Source organism: Rhamphochromis longiceps, linkage group LG4 (assembly GCF_057381845.1).
Source record: "Rhamphochromis longiceps isolate RC_006_pf linkage group LG4, R_longiceps_female_GT1.1, whole genome shotgun sequence".
Classification (NCBI taxonomy): domain Eukaryota; kingdom Metazoa; phylum Chordata; class Actinopteri; order Cichliformes; family Cichlidae; genus Rhamphochromis; species Rhamphochromis longiceps.
Genome location: NC_140560.1, coordinates 1171227 through 1194296, shown reverse-complemented (window position 1 = coordinate 1194296; position 23070 = coordinate 1171227). Strand labels below are relative to the sequence as shown.

The following is a 23070-nucleotide window of genomic DNA, read 5'->3' as shown; positions in this document are numbered from 1 at the left end:
CCCTCCCGGATGGCCGAACTTCTCACCCTATCTCTAAGGGAGAGGCCAGCCACCCTTCGGAGGAAGCTCATTTCTGCCGCTTGTATCCGCGATCTCGTTCTTTCGGTCACTACCCACAGCTCGTGGCCATAGGTGAGGGTAGGGACGTAGATCGACCGGTAAATTGAGAGCTTCGCTTTTACACTCAGCTCCCTCTTCACCACGACGGACCGGTGCAGCATCCGCATTACTGCAGCTGCAGCCCCAATCCGTCTGTCGATCTCCGGCTCCCTTCTCCCATCACTCGCGAACAAGACCCCGAGATACTTGAACTCCTCCACTTGTGGCAGGAACTCATCCCCGACCCAGAGTGGGCACTCCACCCTTTTCCGGCTGAGAACCATGGCCTCAGATTTGGAGGTGCTGATCCTCATTCCCGCTGCTTCACACTCGGCTGCGAACCGTTCCAGTGCGAGCTGGAGGCCTTCACCCGATGAAGCCAACAGAACCACATCATCTGCAAAAATCAGAGATGAGATTCTGAGGCCACCAAAGCGAAAGCCCTCCGCCACTTGGCTGCGCCTAGAAATCCTGTCCATAAAAATTATGAACAGAACCGGAGACAAAGGGCAGCCTTGGCGAAGCCCATCACCCACCGGGAACGAGTCCGACTTATTGCCGGCAATGCGAACCAAGCTCTTGCAACGGTTGTATAGGGATCGAATGGCCTGTAGCAATGGGCCAGACACCCCATATTCCCGCAACACCTCCCACAGGACACCCCGAGGGACACGGTCGAATGCCTTCTCCAAGTCCACAAAACACATGTAGACTGGTTGGGCAAACTCCCATGCACCCTCAAGTATCCTGGAGAGGATAAAGAGCTGGTCCAGTGTTCCGCGACCAGGACGAAAACCGCATTGTTCCTCCTGTATCCGAGGTTCGACTAACGGACGAACTCTCCTTTCCAGCACCCTGGCATAGACTTTCCCAGGGAGGCTGAAGAGTGTGATCCCCCTGTAGTTGGAACACACCCTCCGGTCCCCTTTCTTAAAGATGGGGACCACCACCCCGGTCTGCCAGTCCACAGGTACTGCCCCTGATCTCCACGCAACATTGCAGAGGCGTGTCAACCAGGACAGCCCTACAACGTCCAGAGCCTTCAGGAACTCGGGGCGGACCTCATCAACACCAGGGACTCTGCCACCAAGGAGTTGTTTAACTGCCTCAGTGACCTCGCCCCCGGAAATTGGCGGGTCATTCCCCTCATCCCCAGACTCTACTTCCTCCTCAGAAGACGTGTCAGTGGGATTAAGGAGGTCCTCGAAGTATTCCTTCCACCGCCTGACAATTTTCTCAGTCGACGTCAGCAGCGCTCCGCCAGCACTATACACAGTGCAGGTAGAGCACCGCTTTCCCCTCCTGAGACGTCTGACGGTTTGCCAGAATCTCTTCGAGACAGTCCGAAAGTCTTTTTCCATGGCCTCTCCGAACTCCTCCCACACCCGAGTTTTTGCTTCAGCCACTGCCCGAGCCGCATTCCGCTTGGCCTGTCGATACCTGTCGGCTGCCTCCGGAGTCCCACAGGCTAACCAAGCCCGATAGGACTCCTTCAGCCTGGTGGCTCCCTTCACCCCTGGTGTCCACCATTTGGTTCGGGGATTACCACCACGGAAGGCACCCACCAGCTCAATGCAGCAGCTTCGGCAATGGAGACGCTGAACATGGTCCATTCGGACTCAATGTCCCCAGTCTCCCTCGGAATGCTGTCGAAGCTCTGCCGGAGGTGTGCGTTGAAGATCTCGCGGACTGGGGCCTCTGCTAGACGTTCCCAGCACACCCTCACTACGCGTTTAGGTGCACCAGGTCTGTCCAGCATCCTCCCCCGCCACCTGATCCAACTCACCACCAGGTGGTGATCAGTTGACAGCTCAGCCCCTCTCTTTACCCGAGTGTCCAGAACATATGGTCGCAGGTCTGCTGATACGATTACAAAATCGATCATCGACCTACGGCCTAGAGCGTCCTGGTGCCACGTGCACTTATGGACACTCTTATGTTCGAACAGGGTGTTCGTTATGGCCAAACTGTGATTAGCACAGAAGTTCAATAACAGAGCACCGCTCGGGTTCAGATCAGGGAGGCCGTTCCTCCCAATCACGCCCCTCCAGGTCTCGCTGTCGTTACCCACGTGAGCATTGAAGTCTCCCAGCAGGACAACAGAGTCTCCAGGTGGAGCACCCTCCAGCACCCCCCCCCCCCCCCCCCCCCCCCCCCCAGGGACTCTAAGAAGGCTGGGTACTCTGAACTGCCACTCGGCGCATAAGCGCAGATGACAGTCAGGACCCGTTCCCCGACCCTAAGGCGCAGGGAACAAACCCTCTCGTCCACCGGGAAAAACCCCAACGTACCGGCAGCAAGCCGAGGGGATATTAGGATACCCACCCCAGCCCGCCGCCTCTCACCAGGGGCAACTCCAGACTGAGACAGAGTCCAGCCCCTCTCCAGGAGACTGGTTCCAGAGCCCAAGCCATGTGTAGAGGTGAGCCCGACTATATCTAGCCGGTACCTCTCAACCTCACGCACTAACTCAGGCTCCTTCCCCACCAGAGAGGTGACATTCCATGTCCCTATTGCCAGTCTTGGCAGCCGGGGGTCAGTCCGCCAGGGCCTCCGCTCCTGGCCGCCACCCGGCACACAATGCACCCGACCCCTATGGCGCCTCCTGCGGGTGGTGGGCCTGCGGGAGGATGGGCCCATGTCTCCTCTTCGGGCTGTGCCCGGCCGGATAAGGTAGCGATTCAAGGAGGGGGTGCACATATGTTTTGGGCAAAAACATTTTTTAATATTAAAATACGAACATTTGTAACAAACAATTGACAAATTAGCCAGTGCCAATGTAAAACTTTATCTGCCTGTTAAAAAAAGAAGATAATCTTCTCACAAACTGGTGTTTGATTTTGAAACAGGAAAAAGTGGGGAAACAACTGAAAAGACTAACATTTGAATAAAACCTGAAAGCAAGTAAATACTTTCTATGCTGCCTTATGGTAAACTTTGGTAATATTGGTAGAGAGCAACACTGGCTGATGATGAAATCCAGTCAGCTGGCATGGTGACACTGCCAGTATTAACCTGCAGGGCTGGACTGGGACAGAAAATTGGGCATTTTGACTACAGACCGGCCCCCCAGGTATTAAAGCCATAAAGACTTTGAATGAAAACAAATGCTGTTGTGACAGGGCCCATATGGAAAAGAAATAGTAAAAACTTATATGACTTAACTCATGAAAGTGGCCACTTTCTCATTACTTTCATATATTGTTTTAGTAAGTATCCAAAACATACAAGATTCATTATATAATCTTTCAAGGGATCTTATATCTGTTTTTACTCTTGTATGCTTTTCATACAAGTTTCACACAAGACAGATACAAACTTTATAAGGTTTATATATATCTTTTCCATATCGTTAGCTTCATAGCATAATTGCCTAAGTCATTTGACTAAGTCAATGACTTAGGCACTTATGCTATGAAGCTAACGATATGTACACTGTCTTGTTGGTATATGTATAATTTCTATACATTTTACGTCAGATAAAAACTTTGTTATACCTGGGAACACCAAGGCGTTCCCAGGCCACCTGGGAGATATAATCCCTCCAACATGTCCATGGTCTGCCCTGGGGCCTCCTCCCATTAAGTACATGCCCAGACAACCTCACCCAGGAGACGCCCAGGAGGGATCCTTGTCAGATGCCAGAACCTCCTCAACTGGCTTCTTTTGATGTGGAGAAGCAAAGGCTTTATTCTGAGCCCCTCCCGGATGGCCGAACTCCTCACCTAATCTCTAAGGGAGAAGCCACCCACCCTTCAGAGGAAGCTCATTTCTGCCACTTGTATCCGCGATGTCATTCTTTTGCTCACTACTCACACCTCGTGATCTTAGGTTGGGGTAGGGATGTAGATCGACCGGTAAATTGAGAGCTTTGCTTTTACACTCAGCTCTCTCTTCACAAAGACGAACCGGTACATTATCCGCATCAATGTACCAATCTGTCTGTCGATCTCCCTTCTCCTATCACTCAAGATAAGATAAACTCTTCCACTTGGGGCAGGAACTTGTCCCTGACCCAGGGTGGGCACTCCATCCTTTTCCGACTGAGAACCATGGCCTCAGATTTGCAGGTGCTGATTCTCATTCCCACCGCTTCACACTCGGCTGTGAAGTGTTCTAGTGTGGGCTGGAGGCCATCACAGAATGAAGCCAATGGAACCACATCATATGCAAAAAGCAGAGATGAGATTCTGAGGCCACCGAAGTGAAAGATTTTTGCCACTTGTCTACACCTAGAAATTATGTCCATAAAAATTACGAACAGAATCGTTGACAAAGGGCAGCCTTGGCAGTGTCCATAACCCACTGGAAATGAGTCCGACATGCTGCTGGCTATGTGGACCAAGCTCTTGCAATGCTTGTTTAGGGATCGAATAGCCTGTAGCAATTGGCCAGACACCCCATACTCCCAAAACACCTCCCAAAGGACACTCCAAGGGACATGGTCAGATACCTTCTCAAAGTCCACAAAGCACATCTAGACTGGTTGGGCAAACTCCCATGCATCCTCAAGTATCCTCGAGAGGATAAAGAGCTGGTCCAGTGTTCCACGACCAGGACAAAAAACACATTGGTCCTCCGAGGTTCAACTAACAGATGGGCTGTCCTTTTCAGCACCCTGGCAGAGACTTTCACAGGGAGACTGAAGAGTGAAACACACCCTCTCGTTCCCCCTTGTTAAAGATGGGAACCACCACTCCGGTCTGCTAATCCAGTACCTCCCCGGATCTCCACGCAACATTGTAGAGGCGTGTCAACCAAGACAGCCCTACAACATCAAGAGCCTTCAGGAACTCAGGGCGAATGTTGAAGCACCTTTGACAGCAATTACAACTTTTTGCACATTCTTCTTTGCAGAACCTCTCAAGCTCAAGGTTGAATGAGGAGCTATGGTGGAAAGCCATTTTCAGATCTCTCCAGAGATGTTCAATATGGTTCAAGTCTGGGCTCTACTGAAGAACATTCACAAAGTGGTTTCAAATAAATTTCTTTCTTATTTTTGGCTGTGTGCTTAGGATTGTTGTCTAGTTGGAAGACAAACTTTACCCCCAGTCTGAAGTCCAGATCACTCCGGAGATGGTTATTGCCAGATCCAGAGTGCTCTGGACAGAGTGCTCCAGCAATGTACAGAGATATCCAGGATACTCTGTACATTGCTGCATTCATCTGACTAGTCTCCTAGTTCCTACTGCTTAAACACATCACCACATCATTATTCTGCTACCACCATGCTTCACTTAAGTTATGGTATTGGCCGGGTGATGGGGAGTGCCTGTTTCCACCAGCCATGATGCTTGGGATTCAGGCCAAAGAGTTCAATCTTTGAGTTCATTTGGTGACCAGAGAATTTTGTCCCTAATCTGAGAGTTCTTCAGGCATCTTTTGCAAACATCAGCTTATTGAGGAGTGGTGTCCATCTTGCTACTTTAGGTTCTCCTCGAAAAGGTTCTCCTGCCTTCATAGGCGACCGTGAGTCATGGGGTTGAGAAGCGCATCTGTAACCGGAAGGTCGCCGGTTCGATCCCCGGTCTCTCTGTCCTGGTCGTTGTGTCCTTGGGCAAGACACTTTACCCTACCGCCTACTGGTGTTGGCCAGAGGGGCCGATGGCGCGATATGGCAGCCTCGCTTCTGTCAGTCTGCCCCAGGGCAGCTGTGGCTACAACTGTAGCTGCCTCCACCAGTGTGTGAATGCAAGAGTGAATGAATAGTGGAATTGTAAAGCGCTTTGGATGCCTTGAAAAGCGCTATATAAATCCAATCCATCATTATTATAGAACAACACTGGAGCTCTGTCAGAGTGACTGTCAGGTTCTTGGTCACAAGCGGTTGCTCATATTGGCCTGGCAGCCAGCTTTAGGTCCTGGTGGTTTCAAACTTCTTCCACTTACAGATGATGGAGGACATTGTGCTCATTGGGACTTTCAAAACTGTAGAAATTATTCTGTACCCTTCTTCAGAGCTGTGCTTTGATACAATCCTGTCTTGGAGGTCTACAGACAATTCCTTGAACTTTATGTCTTGGTTTGTGCTCTGACATAGAGAGTAAGCTATAGAACCTTATATATTGGACAGGTATGTCCAATCAACTGCATTTATCACAGGTAAACTCAAAACATGATATAGAAACATCGAACAGATCAGTGGAAACCTTTTGAGTGTTATGGCAAAGGCTGTGAATACATTTGTAAATGCTATATTTTTTATTTTTCTAGTTTTAATAAATTTGCAATAATTTTGTTACGTCCCCAAGAATAAGGGCAAGGGGTTGAGGGGAGTAACATTCACTAGTTCCTCAAAGAAAACACCAAGCTTAGTTAACACGAGCAGAATACACCACAAAAGCTAACAACCCAAGACTGGTCCAGTCACTGATTGAGCAGCTGTTCACTAGCTCATCTACTGCTGGGTGGCTGATTGTCGGATTGAGTCAGCTGACCACTGGCTCCTCTGAAGAGATGGGTGACAGTGTACAGTATCACAGAAAGGGGCAGTAGCAGGTGACAGCGTCAAGCTGGGAAGAGGTCAAGCTAATGGTGCTGATGTTGGCAAGTCCATTATTCTACAGAGCATTGAACACATGACAAATATAAGTGTCTATGAGCTGTGTCTGTACCTTACTATGTACATGTATGCAGATTATAGGGTGCTGTTATTGGTAATAGGACTGTAAGAACATAGCTTGTGTACACACAAGAGCAACATTTGTTTTGAATTACATATAAAGCAGCAAACAGTAAACAAGACAGAATTAGATGTTCAAAAACTACAGAAATATAATCATACATGTCTTTGTCCTCCAACAGAAAAATTATATTGATGGTTTGATAATGCTTCAACAATATAAAGCCCTGCCGGAAAACTGTATTCCCCACTATGTGTTTGCATATACTTACTCACACAGTTTGCACAAAAAGCCTTTTTTGTTGTCTTCAGACAGAGATGGAGAATACAGTCTGAGAACCTTTGGGTTTTTCTGAAGTTCCATCTTCTCTCAAGAATGTAAACACAACCATTTAAACAGTGAGGAAAGGATGACTGTCATGGTGATGGTTGAGTTGAGGAAAGACACAATGAAGAAGATATGGTTTAAGATATTTATCTCTCCCATGTACATTTAAACATTTCAAGTCACAGAGTACTCGTATGTCACGTATGCTCACGTGTCACAGTGACGAGCGTACCTTAGGAATTCTATATCATTAATGAAAATCACAACCATATGTTAAGCTTACAAGTGTACCTCAAAGCTGGCAGTTGTGCTTGTCTCGTGTGTGTGCTGTGTTCTGTGTGCATGTGTGAGGCTGTGTGTGTATACAGGTAGATTTGTGTGTGTTAGTTTGTCTGTCTCGGACTGAAGGTGAAAGGAACTCATCCACAGTAGATGTTAGATACTGCAGTTCACACACACACACACACACCATGCACAACACGTCACAACAGATCATTCTGCAGGAATCTGCTGCATGTATGGATGTACTGTATTAAATGAGCCTATGGGCTCACCGTTCCCATGCTCAGTTAGCTATTTTTGCATGTGTGTGTCTGTGTGTTTGTTCGTTGGCTGTTTTATTAACTCCCTACGAGGCAAGATCACAGCGGAGATCCCTCTGTGGTTAAATGTTTTGTTTCTTGACGTGACATGAAATATAGTTTGGTCCCCCTCCCTCTCTCTCTCTCTCTCCCTCACAGATAGGTGGCACAGACAAAAAAAAAGTCTCTTTCACAGCATTATCCTGAAAAGCACCGAGGGGGGAGAGGGACCCTGCAGGATATATTGCCTTTACCACAGCAAACCTCCAGGGAGACATGTAGAAAGAGAGACATGGGTGGTAAAGGTTTATAAAAAGATGAAAGACACTGCAATGACAGAAAAGGGAAAAATGAGAACTGGAAAAATGCTGAAGCATGTGCTTGTGATTAAATATCATCACCTGGTTGTCACTGTTTTTCTGCAGATGTACTGAGACCCTGTAGGCATTAACTGTTGTACTCCACATGGAGCTCACCTGTGAATAAAACTGGCTCAGTTATTGTTACTAGGAGAATCGACTGGGCCAGTTTCCATCCACTGACCACCCATCTCACAGATCATGTTCATTTGAAGAAGTCAACATTTTTAACACTGAGAATGATGTAAACTAATGATGATCAGTATTCTTTTTTCTTCTTATATGTAAGCCAATTTAAATGGTAGAACTTCTACTTTATCCTTCTTCGTTCATCAAAGCATTACACCTTTTCAGTACTTTTTCACTTCAGGTGATATTTTTACTGTTCTGCGTTGGCATTTCAAGTATTTGGTTTTAGTAAACTTTTCTGTTTATTTATGCTTATTTATAAACTAACTTAGAAAAGTGTCATGTCATATGTCAAACATTCATGAAAGTATTTTGGCTACCATACTTTTTTTACCAAATGATTTCAAATGGGACTTCCAGTATGGCGGCGAGCTGAGCGGACATGCGTTAACCTGCTCTGCTACCCTGTTGGCAAAATCCTGCTAATATATTGTACTTGAGTAGGTGAATCACCGCTATTTCAACAAATAAACTTAGGGTTATGCCGGTGTCACAGAAGAAAGTCAGTCAAGGGCGGAACAAAACTCTCCAAGCTTAATTGTCAGACTTTACGAAGTCGAGGCCTAGCAAGGATTCATCAGCTAGCAGTGAGGCCATGGACTCCGGCGAGGCTAACGCTAGCGGGACTCCAAAGGTTAATGCGCCGGACAGAAGCAAGGATATGGCGGCAGGAGAGTCCTGCCCCACATTGGCCATCATCCTGACCGCTATCAACAACATGAAAACAGAGTTTTCCTCCAGGTTTGACGGCATAGGTCCGCTATTGAGAGTGCGAGGAAAGACATTACTGACTGTGTAGAGCGCGTCACAGAAGCAGAAACTAGGATTTTGACAATTGAGGATAACGTTGCCTCCCTCCAGACAAAAGTACTAGTCCTAGAAAATAAAAATAAAGATTTGGAGGACAAACTTCTGGACCTGGAGACAAGATCAAGGCGCTCCAATTTGAGGATGGTCAACCTACCGGAGGGAGCGGAGGGCGAGGACGCCTGTGCCTTTCTGGAGAGTTGGCTGCCGGATGCACTGGAGTTGATGCTGGGGCGTACATTACTAACGCTGGAGCTGGGCCGAGAACCCACAACAATCCTGCACCCCGTACGCTGATAATGAAATTTCTCAGCTTCAAAGATAAAGAATTGTTGATGAGAGCAGCTAAGACTAAAACAGAAGTACGATACAAGAACAAGACGGTGAGGTTTTACCAGGACGTGGCGGCAGGTGTCCACAAGAAACAGAAGGAGTTCGACGAGGCGAGGCGCCAACTCCGCACAATGGGGCTCCGCTATGGCATCATTCCCCCGGCCTGGCTGATAGTGACATATAAGGAACGGTCCCTCATCTTTAACAACCATGTTGAGGCGGAGGGCTTCATCAAACGGATCAAGTCAAAAGAGGGATCGGACTGATGGTTAGGATACGGTCTAAGTTTACAAAGCAGAAGGTAACATCTGACCTGAGAAGAAGAGGAGCAGGATCGAGCCGAGCCGGCTCGGGCAGATCAAACTATAACGTTAAATGTATGCTTGTGTCTAATAGCGCATATTACAATGCATTTTCTATCAGGGGCTCAGTGCAGGATTAACCCTCTTAAGATACCCATATCTGTCTTCTAATTTAAAATAAATAAATAAATCAAATAAAAAAAGATTAATAGGCCGAACGTATTTCTGCAACAAATGTAAATTGGTCAACTTCAAGTAAGTGGGGCTCAATCAAACCAGCAGACCACTTCTGATTAGTTTTGCTTAGAAATCTGATTTGAAATGTGAAATTGGATTTCACTTATGGCAAAGAGGGGTGTTTATGAATAGATAAGAATGTAATATCTAACCTTGGTGGCACAGGAGGGTATGGTTAATGTTATAGTTAACAGTTGGATAGTTCGGTTCTACTAGTTCAGCTATACGGTGTCATCCTTGGGTGGGACTGTTAATTGCTACCTGAAAGCTTTAAACATCTGGGGAAGGCCTGGATATGAGTGACGGTGAGGGTATTCGGGCAGTTTCTGATGTTACTAATAGTATTTATGTTAGCTTTCCGTCTTTTTCTTTTTGTTATTTTTTTGACATATATTTTCACTTGTTTGGGGAATATAACTGCACAATCTACAAGAAATGTCTAGTGAGATAAAAATCTAAATCACATCATGGAACTGCAGAGGGTTACGAAATCTGAAGAAAGTTAAACAAGTCATGAACAAAATAAAATTTTTGCAGTCTAACATTGTGTTTCTTCAGGAAACACATCTGATGCATAACGAGGACTTGAAAATTAAGAGGAGGTGGAGAGGCAAGATCTTGTCTGCATCGTTTAACTCTCAAGCGAGAGGGGTCACCATTTTGGTGCACGAATCCATACCACTCCAGGTAAAGTCACCAAAGACAAATTTGGACGTTACCTTGTCATTCAAGGGAACTTACTAAATGAATAAATTATCTTGGCGAACATCTATGCACCTAATACAGACGACCCTATCTTTTTTCAAAACTTATTCCTCATGTTGTCCTCTTTTCCTGGTAAATGTGTGGTGGCAGGTGATTTTAACTGTGTACTAGATCCGGTGAAAGATAGGAGCTCGGGAACCGAAGAGTCTCACACCCGTAGTAGAGTAACTATACGGCACTTTATGAAGAAATTAAACTTAATAGATATCTGGAGGGAAGAAAAGAATTCAAGAATTGACTTCTTTTTGATATCTGCAGAGTTGAGACATAAAATCAAGGAATGCTCCTTTGAGGCGATCCTAATCTCAGATCATGCTCCCAACTCATTGGTATATCAGGACGCAAAGCTTGTGAAAGATGCTAGAATTAGGCGTTGCAAACAAAAATGGTCGGCGGACCCTGGTTTGGTCTCGCTTCTGGATGAACAAATTAGCCTCTATTTTGAAATGAATAAAACAGAAACTTCTGCAACCATAAGATGGAAGGTTTTAAGGCTTTTATTGAGGGCCAAATAATTAGCATCACTAGCTCTAAAGCAAGATTGACTTTCCAAAAGGCAAAAGAGTTAGAGACAAAAATAAAGGAATTAGAAAATGAATACTATCAAACAAGGTCCCCTGAAATACACCAAAATGTACAGGGAGTGCAGAGTTATTAGGCAAATGAGTATTTTGTCCACATCATCCTCTTCATGCATGTTGTCTTACTCCAAGCTGTATAGGCTCGAAAGCCTACTACCAATTAAGCATATTAGGTGATGTGCATCTCTGTAATGAGAAGGGGTGTGGTCTAATGACATCAACACCCTATATCAGGTGTGCATAATTATTAGGCAACGTCCTTTCCTTTGGCAAAATGGGTCAAAAGAAGGACTTGACAGGCTCAGAAAAGTCAAAAATAGTGAGATATCTTGCAGAGGGATGCAGCAGTCTCAAAACTGCAAAGCTTCTGAAGCGTGATCATCGAACAATCAAGCGTTTCATTCAAAATAGTCAACAGGGTCGCAAGAAGCGTGTGGAAAAACCAAGGCGCAAAATAACTGCCCATGAACTGAGAAAAGTCAAGCGTGCAGCTGCCAAGATGCCACTTGCCACCAGTTTGGCCATATTTCAGAGCTGCAACATCACTGGAGTGCCCAAAAGCACAAGGTGTGCAATACTCAGAGACATGGCCAAGGTAAGAAAGGCTGAAAGACGACCACCACTGAACAAGACACGCAAGCTGAAACGTCAAGACTGGGCCAAGAAATATCTCAAGACTGGTTTTTCTAAGGTTTTATGGACTGATGAAATGAGAGTGAGTCTTGATGGGCCAGATGGATGGGCCCGTGGCTGGATTGGTAAAGGGCAGAGAGCTCCAGTCCGACTCAGACGCCAGCAAGGTGGAGGTGGAGTACTGGTTTGGGCTGGTATCATCAAAGATGAGCTTGTGGGGCCTTTTCGGGTTGAGGATGGAGTCAAGCTCAACTCCCAGTCCTACTGCCAGTTTCTGGAAGACACCTTCTTCAAGCAGTGGTACAGGAAGAAGTCTGCATCCTTCAAGAAAAACATGATTTTCATGCAGGACAATGCTCCATCACACGCGTCCAAGTACTCCACAGCGCGGCTGGCAAGAAAGGGTATAAAAGAAGAAAACCTAATGACATGGCCTCCTTGTTCACCTGATCTGAACCCCATTGAGAACCTGTGGTCCATCATCAAATGTGAGATTTACAAGGAGGGAAAACAGTACACCTCTCTGAACAGTGTCTGGGAGGCTGTGGTTGCTGCTGCACGCAATGTTGATGGTGAACAGATCAAAACACTGACAGAATCCATGGATGGCAGGCTTTTGAGTGTCCTTGCAAAGAAAGGTGGCTATATTGGTCGCTGATTTGTTTTTGTTTTGTTTTTGAATGTCTGAAATGTATATTTGTGAATGTGGAGATGTTATATTGGTTTCACTGGTAAAAATAAATAATTGAAATGGGCATATATTTGTTTTTTGTTAAGTTGCCTAATAATTATGCACAGTAATAGTCACCTGCACACACAGATATCCCCCTAAAACAGCTAAAACTAAAAACAAACTAAAAACTACTTCCAAAAACATTCAGCTTTTTTTCTAAAGAATTTTTATTCATCTTCAGTCATGAAAAGATGAAAAAAAAATACTGATTGAGGTCATCAGAATTCATGCATGACAGGGTTAAATGACACGTCATACATCTGTAGTAACATTAAATGACCAGTGGGTGGCAGAGTATGGAGGGACACATCAGAGTGTCAAGTTTGTTCACTTTTAAATAGGAGGTTAATAAAATCTATTACTAATTACTTTTTATTGAAGATCTTCAGTGTTAACTGTAAATGGAACGACATCATAAAGAGACTATTTTTTCCTTTCCGCTGACATAACAATAACATGGAAGAACAAAACGAGCAGCTGTGGCTCAGGAGATTGTCGGAAGGTTGGTGGTTTGATCCCCGGCTCCTGCGGTCTGGATCTATCCATGAAGCAGAATACTGAACCACTGAAGCATTTATCCGAGTGTGAATGTTAGACAAAAGCACTTAGGGACAGAAAAAAGTGCTTGTGTGATGTGTGTGAATAAGCTGAATGAGCCTCATAATAGAAAGTGCTTTGGGGCTTAAATACAGTAGGAAAGAGCTATAAGTACTAGGACCAAAATGACACACTGCTACAATGAACTCTGTGTGTAGCAGCCTAGCAAGTGTGTGAAAGTGAAGCTCGTGTGTGCATTTGCTTGTCTTGTTGGGAGATTGGGGGAAGAAAAAAGTAAAGAATGAAAGAAATAGGGGGGGGGATTGCAGTGGCTCCATTCTCTTTTGCTTCTTTTTATTCTGCTGCTGAATTCACCCTCAACCAAAAACACCTCACATTCTGTAATTCCCTCCCCCTGTTTGTGCCTCTCTCTCTCTCTCCTACTCTGCAGCAGACTACAGCACAGTCAGCTACTATGGGGACTGCAGTCTTACGCTATAGCACAAGCAGAGAGCTGGGGGTGGGGGGTTGAACGAGGTGGGGGAGTGAGAGCATATTGGGTGGAGGGTTGGTGAGAAGGGACTGAATAGCAATAATAAGCAATATAGCACTCATCTCTGATTATGTAGCACAGTAATAAACCACAGTGAGCTGTCGGTGCGATGACACGAGAGAACGAGATCGGAGATGGACCATGTAGATTGTGAAGCAGAAGACAGACAGAAATGGGCAAACCTGGCACCTTTGCAAATATAATACACATACTTAAGGACAGACGCCACAGGACAACAACTCATGCCGTCCTGCTTTTCTTTGTCAAATATCTTTGTGAAAAAACATTTAAACCTTCATCCTGAAACAAGCTAATCGGCTAACAGAAGCTGGACTTTAGCTTACCTGAGTGTTGCTGCTGCGCTGACCATCTACCTTTCAACCCAACCTTTTTGTCCCAGTGCTGGCACCAAAACTATTGACTGCAACACTTTCAAAGTCACTTCCACTGTCACACTGATGCTGTCCTAACCCCCTCAACCATGACATCAGCTTGTCTTTTTTTGTACTATCACCCCTCATTATTCAGTCACTCGTTTGCTGCCATTTACATTGCAGACCTGTCCATTTTTATGGTACTTCATGCTTCCACAGGTCCTCATTCCTGTGATATCTACATATGGACGCAACACTATGGTTAAGAAAAGATCTTGGTTCGTATGAGGTTTTTGTCTGCACAAACTGGGGTCCCCTGTATAGACACGAGGACCATCTACAGCCAGACTGCCTGCTTTTCTGCATAAAGGGCATTCTGTGTCCTGCACTTACACTGAAAGTTGCAGCATCATTCTATTTGACTGTATTTTGTGAGGACACTGGGTTGGAACAAGCCTCTCTGAACTGCAACACTTGCATAAACTGAGTGAGATCCTCTTTGACCGATACAGCAGACATGCTGATAGAAATGTTCACCTATATCACTGTTGACGTCTGATTGCTGTTTCACATGTGGATGAGGTGCTGGGCCACAGCTTGGTTACAGTTTGATTAAATTAATCCAGCAGCCTTGTCTTCAGCTTGAGAAAATAACGTCTGAAAATTATTTATTTACTGTAGTAATTTAACAAGTTTACTTGAGTTTTTCACAAAAACAACACCTGTGGTTTTTACAAATTAAATCTCACCCACTTTGGTTTGTGCACTGGTGCATTGCAGCATTTGTCAGAAGCTGATTTGCCTTAATTCTACTAAAAGTTCAGAGTATCAATCATCACAACGCAGCTCTCCTCGAAATGACTGTTGTTGCATTGACACTATAAAAACCAAGAGAATTCCATCAGATAGCTTTGCTGACATCTTATAGTTTTCTCTAATCAGCAGAACTTTCAGTAAACTTAAAGTGGGTAAAAAAGCAGCATATTTAAAATACCATACTCTAGATAGTAAAGCCCACTTTATGGTAAATAGCCTGGTTCTTATTCAGCATCCTTCTAGTCACCACTCTGTACAAAATGCATCATTTACCCAAACACTGTCTACATGTAAGTGCTTTCTGCCTCTGATAAATACACCACAGAGCAGACTGGGCTTCAGTATCTTGCCCAAGAATACTTTGGCATGCCGACTGGAGCAGCCAGGGATCACACGCTTAACCTTCCAATTAGCATGTGACCTAATCTAGTCCTGAGCTAGTACAGTTTCTCCTCTGTGTTGAAAAGCAGACTGCAGACCAGCTGCACATAAACATCTTCAAACTGCTTTGGTGCCAGCGAAAAGGTTTAACATAGTCTCACCTTCCACAAAATATTCTCATGCAACCAAGAAGCTCGTTACATATCAAAGCCAGTTCTTGTCACCATGATGTTGTGATGCTGTACTGTCAAACAAATCACTTTTTTCAATCACTGGATCTAAGAACTGCCCCAGATTCAACAGGAGGCAGTTTAGATGGAATTTAATTCAAGAATAGTGAAACCTGAAAATGAAGGTGAGCTCCTGTTCTCTCGTGGAGCCCCGTGGACTCTGTGTCCACACAAACACCAGCTGCAAGTTCAGGTTAGAAGGCCATTTGTTGTTAGTGGTCTCTTTGCGCTCCTCTTTCCTCTCTTCTCCTTCCACTTACTCCCAGCCGCAACTTGGAACAGGAACTGCCCAAAAAGACTCATTGGCTGTCCTCTGCCACCCCCCGAGGCCATCGCCACATCCTGCTGCTTCAGGGCCCAGGGCCATCCCAGGTGACCCATTGCACTCCCCCTACCACCTGTTTGACCAGCAGGTCAGCAGCTCAGGCCAATCGGGTCCCACACCACCAAGCTCACTAACAGCCTCTTCCCCTGGACCATTCAGACTGTTAACAAGCACTATCCCCCCACAGCCCACCCCTGCCCACCCACCTCACCTGAGCCATGGTCTCAGAAACCTTCATCACTCAGGCTACTCACACATGGACTCTATTTAGACCAAGTCCTTTCTCCGGACTTCTTCAAGCACTTTACAGCTATGTTGTTCTAAATGTGTGCCTTTCTCGTCTTTTTGTGTATGTCCCTCTTCATTGTAAATACTTCTCATGTTTGTTATTTATTCCTGCTGTCTGCTGTGTACATTTTATTCTGGCACCGCTGGTTTTGTTGTACATGTACAATGACCAAAAAGGGCTATTCTATTCTATTCTATTCTATTCTATTCTATTTTTGCATTCTGATATTTATCTTTCTATTAAAAGACAGCTCGGTTCTTGCTTGATTGTAAGGGCATACTTTCCTATTTTCTAGGGCCTTTGACTTCTGATTGTGATAAAACTCCTACATATACACAGCATGCTGAGATTACTGTTGTAGGTCATTGGTGTTATATAGTATAAATAAGCTACAAAGCTGATCTTCTGACTCATTATAGTCAGGACAGAACAGTTGAATCATTTTGAAGTGAGTTCCTGGGAGGCAACAACATTTAGAAACAGACAAAGCAGTTGTGAACAACATTGGAGCAAGAGCAGTACCTAACTAAAGTCTATGTAAACTACATGTACACATGTACTGAGACAAACCTCTAGGATGAAGTGTGAGGATGCACAGCTGACGTTCCTTTATTACATTTTGATCACTTTACTCATAGAGGTGACCTCTAGACTGTTGAATAATTTTCACAAAGTATGGATTGACAAGAAATAGATATGGAAAAAACATGTCTGGTGTACGATAGACATTCAGGATGGATGCACACTTGTGAAACATTTGTGAGATGGATGGGCTGATGCGCACTGAAAAAAATGCCATCAGCAGGAGCCACAATCCTCCTGCAAAATGATTCATGAGAAAGATCAAACGTACACCACTGTGGCTTTTTTTTAACCCGCAGAGAACTGAACGTCCTTTCATCCTCCAACAGTATCCGGAGAACATTTACGCGCAACAATGCGCAGTGGCCAAAACAGTGCCAAACGCATGAGTTGCAGAGCGCGCACGAGAAAAAAGGGAACACAGATTGAACGTTACACTTGCCACTCACCCGGGCATATTTGGAGGAGTAGGGATCCTCAAACAGTGCCCACATCCAGGGCTGCCACACCTCCCACCGTGTCGCCCTGCGGCCGTCCTCCTGCATGCACAGACGTTTCAGGTCGCCATCCGCTCCGCCGGTGAGTGCAGGGTCGTCCTCGGGTGGATCCGGTTCGGGGGTCTCAAAGCTGTCCAGGGCTTCTTCTGCATCACGGTGCTGTCGGTAATTCATCCAGCAGCACGCCTCCACGTCCGTCTCATCGATGCCCCAGAAGGCAAGCTCTTCCTCGAAGAGCGGCCCGCAGACATCGTTGGGGCAGTGGAGCTTGCCGGTACGGTAGTAGTTGAGGATGAAGGCGAAGGTGGCCGGGTGGCGGTCAAAGAAGAACTCGTCGGACTTGGGATCGTAGTCGAAGTTGCTGTAGGCGTCGGGCTCTGTCAGCCAAGACAAACGCGTCCCCGGCAACGTCTTTAGGGTGCTCCGGTAGGTCTCGTGTCGAATTCCACCGCAGTTGATGACGATCTTCTCGCTATCTGACGCCGAGCAAGTCATGGTGCTGGAGCATCCTTCGGTCGGTACGTCCGACTGCTGCTGCTGCGGCTACTGCCTTTCCCCATCCACCGTCGGTCCCCGATCTGTATGCTTGTGTTATACTGTACCGCCAACAAGGAGACACAAGTGAGAGAAGGAAAGGAAGGAGGAGTCAGCCTCTCTGCCTCTCTAAGAGAGAGAGGGGGGATCTGCAGGCGCGTGTATATGTACGAAAGAGAGAATGTGTGGGATGCGGATTTTATGAATCAATAGGTTTCCCCGCTGATTGACTGCCTGCCCGCGCGATTGATTTACTGAGTTCGTGTGATTCAAATCCTTTGACGATGTTGAATTCGCGACCTCCACATGAATACCTGAACATGAATACATTTGCTCTTATTCTCATCCCGTGGGTCTCTGCAGCCCGTACTTGTGCAGAGAAATCAGATGTGTTGAACTAAGCAGTAGAGAGCGAGAGCATGCACGTGATCATTTGCTTCTTTTTTTTTCCTTCTGGAAATGCTGAAATACTGATGCGCATCTAGACATTAGCATCTCTATGCCTGCTGAAACAAACCTTATTCAGGAATTTCATTTATTTAGTAGGTTTCGCTTTCCTGGTGTCCAACTTTCTACCACATCCTTAAAACTGGCTGCAGGAGAATGCACTCAGTAACATTAGTGGCACTGAATTATTGTTGCATGGCTCTTGTTTTCTCTCTAATTTACAGTTCTGACTTTGAGAGGAGGGGGTAAACCTCACTCTGGCTGACGGATCACAAACCATATATTTTTTTAAAAAAAACTTGTGTGTTTCTCTTGTTTTGGGGTTTTCCTTATTTGGAATTCTCAGCCAGGAAAATCTGAGCATCAGCCCCTTCCATACCTGAAATTCTGTTGCATTTCTATGCATCCATTTACAGTAAAAGTATGTATTCATGTACAGTAAATGAAAACATGTGTTGGAATATAACCCAGTTAGGATCGATGCCATTCTTTCCCACTTTGAAATAATTATTCTCAGTGGATTTAATTCAGTATTGTCCCTGCCAAGTCACACATGAAGAGTGGAACAAGATGATATGAATTCAGGCTGCTTTTGTCTCCTTTGTTTGTGAAGTAACCTAATTAAATTTGTACCAGTCACTTGTTCATGTCAGTTTAATCACCCACGTGGGTTTCAGCAAAGGTTTGTAATGTTTAGAACTTTGCACATTCTGAATATTCACATGTTAGCAGTTTCTTTCTTTGGTGTGATGCATGAATATCCATAGACTGCATATAAAACGGAGCCTTCTGTTCCTCGTTTCAGGTTTCAGTATTGGGGTAGATCACCAATCCATCACAGAGCTTACACACAGACAATCATTCACTCTCACATTTACAGCTATGGGCAATTTGGAATCGCTGGTTGCCCTAACCCCACTGCACGTCTTTGGACTGTGGGAGGAAGCCGGATTACCTGGAGAGAACATGCAAGCGCCACACAGAAAGGCCCAAGCAGGGTGAGGCAACAGTGCTAACCACTGCACCACCATGCTCACCATTCCAATGGACATAACTTCCAACTGTGAAAAGTAAAGCCAATGCTAACGTGCCCTAACACTGAGTTCTTTCTGCCAGCAGGAGGTGACTATTCTGGTGTCAAAGACGTGTGGTTGAGTAGAAATCCGTTTGTTCCCTTGATCTATAATAATAATAATAATGGATTGGATGTATATAGCGCTTTTCAAGGCACCCAAAGCGCTTTACAATGCCACTATTCATTCACTCTCACATTCACTGGTGGAGGCAGCTACGGTTGTAGCCACAGCTGCCCTGGGGCAGACTGACAGAAGCGAGGCTGCCATATCGCACCATCAGCCCCTCTGGCCAACACCAGTAGGCAAGTAAGGTAAAGTGTCTTGCCCAAGGACACAACGACCAGGACAGAGAGCCCAGGGATCAAACCGGCGACCTTCCGGTTACAGATACGCTTCCCAACCCCCTGAGCCACGGTCGACCTTAGTAAACACTTTGCTGAGGATTTTGTGGGGGTAAAATGGGTATTCCTCTTCACATAAAAACTTTACTAATAACTTGTAACTGACCATATCCAGTTAAGTCATAATTCACATTTTGGGAATAAAATTAAATATTTCTGAAGGAAGGCAACAGTTGTTTATTTCAGTATATATTTTGGCCTTTTTTCATGTCGTCTGGCTTTGAGAAATGCACGTTTTCTACACGGGCAGTGGTGCAGCGATTAGCACTGTTGCCTCACAGCAAGCAGGTCCAGAGTTTTATTCCACCACCCGGCTGGGTCCTTTCTGTGTGGAGTTTGCATGTTCTCCTCGTGTTTGCGTGGGTTTCCTCGGTTCTCTGGCTTCCTCCCACAGTCCACAGAAATGCAGTTAGTGGAATTAGGTTAACTGGTCATTCTAAATTGCCCATAGGGGTAATTCTGAGTGTGAATGGTTGTTTGTCTCTATGTGTTAGCCCTGTGACAGACTGGCGACCTGTTGGGAAAGGCTCCAGCGACCCTGAAATGGTGTTTTCTACATACTGCGATGGGCGTGTCCCTCTTAAAATCTAAGCCTGTGCATGTCTGAATATATTGATGGCAGATTTGGAAAATCTTTACAGTAATTCTATAACTATTTATCTTTTATGGCGTGGTCTGCTGGGGCGGCAGCATCTCTGCTGGGGACAGGAAGAGACTGAACAGGGTGATCCGAAGGGCCAGCTCTGTTCTAGGATGCCCTCTGGACCCAGTGGAGGTGGTGAGTGACAGGAGAACGGCGGCTAAGCTGTCATCCCTGATGGACAACATCTCCCACCCCATGCAGCAGACTGTGACAGCACTGAGCAGCTCCTTCAGTGGGAGACTGCGGCACCCACGGTGTGGGACGGAGAGATTTCGCAGGTCTTTCCTCCCCACTGCTGTCAGACTCCATAATAAAGACTTTAACTGATCAAGCACACACATCCACACATGTGCAATAACACTAAGTGCAATAATCCTTTCTGGCATCGTTGTATTTTTACTCAGTTGTATATAGTATTTGTATTTGTATTCTATTTTTATCTTATTGTATATTTATTTTTATTTTATTCTACTGTATATAGTATTTTATTTTATTCTATTCTGTACAGCTGTGTACTGTATTTATTCTTATTGTATTCTAATTTTTGCCTCATAACTTTTGCACTGTCCACTTCCTGCTGTGACAAAACAAATTTCCCACGTGTGGGACTAATAAAGGTTATCTTATCTTATCTTATCTTATCTTATCTTATCTTATCTTATCTTATCTTATCTTATCTTATCTTATCTTATCTTATCTTATCTTATTTCTCAGCATTGAGTGACTCCATACTGGTTTCCCTCTATTTGATCTAAAAAAATCTGTATAATTAATAAAAGTAATATTTTTGAGGGATGTTTCGTGTTCAATTAATAAACAAAAATAGTTGCTACAAAAATGTTTGATACAAAATAAATAAGTTGAATGAACATTCTCCAAATGTGGTGATTCCATAGTTTTTGACTGGGTTGTAGAACTCAGTGTGATGTTACATCGCGTCCTATAGGTGGGGCCATGCTGTGGACGTTTGAGGCACCGAGTATGTTTGCTGAAGACTCTGTGAACGATCGTTCTAGCGCTTTTACGTTCCAGGGAGTTTTATGGTCACGATAGTTTTTAAATACTTTAGCGATGCTGTAACTAACATATTAACATTAAATCTGTTCAATGTAAAATTCTGAATTATTTGTTGCAGTTTTATTAAGGACGCAAGTGATAATGCTCTCATCGTCTTTCTCTGTCTCAGCTTCATCCACACTTTTTTAATCTACTAAAACACTTGGCTCAATTAGGAAGAGCAGGAGGGACATGGTGCTGCCTCACGCCCACTTCCCTCTCTCTCTCTATCGCTGTTACTCTCCAAGACTGTCCCCCCACCACCAACGAGAGGGAGAGGGAGAGAGACAGGCCAGAAGCAGAACAAGTATTTGCTGAGATCCACAGAATGTGGAGGGAAAAGACTGCAGACCATCAGATCATTAGTGCTCTCCCATTTTCTCTCTCTCTCTTTCTCTCACACCGAGTATTCTTTCCATTCCTCTCTCCACCTTTCCTTATCATCTCCACTGCCTGTCGGCCCTCCCTCCTCTCTCCCTCAGTGCAGAGCTAATGTGCTGCGTTGGCCTGTTGAGAACAGTCTGCAGCACTGTGCTTCATTCTCCACTAATACGTCATGGAAACACACGCGTCTACAGAGCTATGCCCTCAAAATATGAAATACAGTAAACCACCCAAATACACCAGACCTAAGGTTCAAGCTCTTATCACAATCTGACCACCTCTACACAGGATGTGTTAAGGTTTTAGTACATGGACTGATATTTGATTGGTCGTGCAAACTAAACAAATGGGTTTCCTTTGCCTTACAGAAACCTGGGTACAGCAGGATGATTGTGTTCGTTTTAAACGTTCACCATCCCTGAGTCAGACTAACTGTCAGAATCCTCTAAGCACAGGCTGAGGAGGGGGTGAAGGAGCAATCTTCCGATCCAGCTTATTAATCAACCAAAGATCCAGACAGACTTTTAATTCATTTGAAAGCCTGATTCTTAGCCTTGTTCACCCCAGCTGGAAAACCAAAAAACAGTTTTATTTGTAGTTCTCTATCATTCACGTAGGCGTTACTCTGAGTTTCTGTCTAATTTCTTAGATTTTTTATCTGGTTTAGTGCTCAGCTCAGATTAAATAATTATTGTGGGTGATTTTAACATTCATGTAGATGCTAAAAATGCTGCAAGCATTCTGCAACTGAACATTTAACGTCTCCTGTCTGATCATTTCCTGATAACATTAAATTTACAATAATTGATTACACAGCAGTGGAGAGTAGACTTTATCAAAGTAGATGTCTTTCTGAAAGCGCTGTAACTAAGTTTAAGAATATAATCCACCCACTGTTATCATCTTCAATGCCCTGTACCAACACAGAGCAGAGCAGCTATCTGAACGCTACTCCAACAGAGGTCGATTATCTTGTTAATAATTTCACCTCCTCACTACGTACGACTCTGGATAATGTAGCTCCTTGAAAACTAAGGCCTCTAATCAGAAGTACCTGACTCCGTGGTATAATTCTCAAACACGTAGCCTAAAGCAGATGACTCGTAATCTGGAGAGGAAATGGCGTGTCACAAATTTAGAGGATCATCATTTAGCCTGGAGAAATAGTTTGCTGCTTTATAAGAAAGCCCTCCGCAAAGCCAGAACATCTTACTATTCATCACTGATTGAAGAAAATAAGAACAACCCCAGGTTTCTCTTCAGCTCTGTAGCCAGGCTGACAAACAATCAGAGCTCTGTTGAGCCAACCATCCCTTTAACGTTAACTAGTAATGACTTCATGAACTTCTTCACAAATAAAATTTTTATCATTAGAG

The 23070-nt window shown here is 44.9% G+C and overlaps 1 protein-coding gene across 1 annotated transcript in view; it reads right to left on the bottom strand.

Moving 5' to 3' along the window:
- Positions 1-17751, bottom strand: part of LOC146670757 (voltage-gated potassium channel KCNC1-like) — a 102678-nt gene extending 84927 nt beyond the window's left edge. The window contains exon 1 of the mRNA XM_085402828.1: positions 17106-17751. Coding sequence (XP_085258954.1) covers positions 17106-17648 — 543 coding nt within the window. The 5' untranslated portion in view covers positions 17649-17751. The remainder of the gene's footprint in view (positions 1-17105) is intronic.
- Between the last annotated feature and the right edge of the window lie 5319 nt (positions 17752-23070).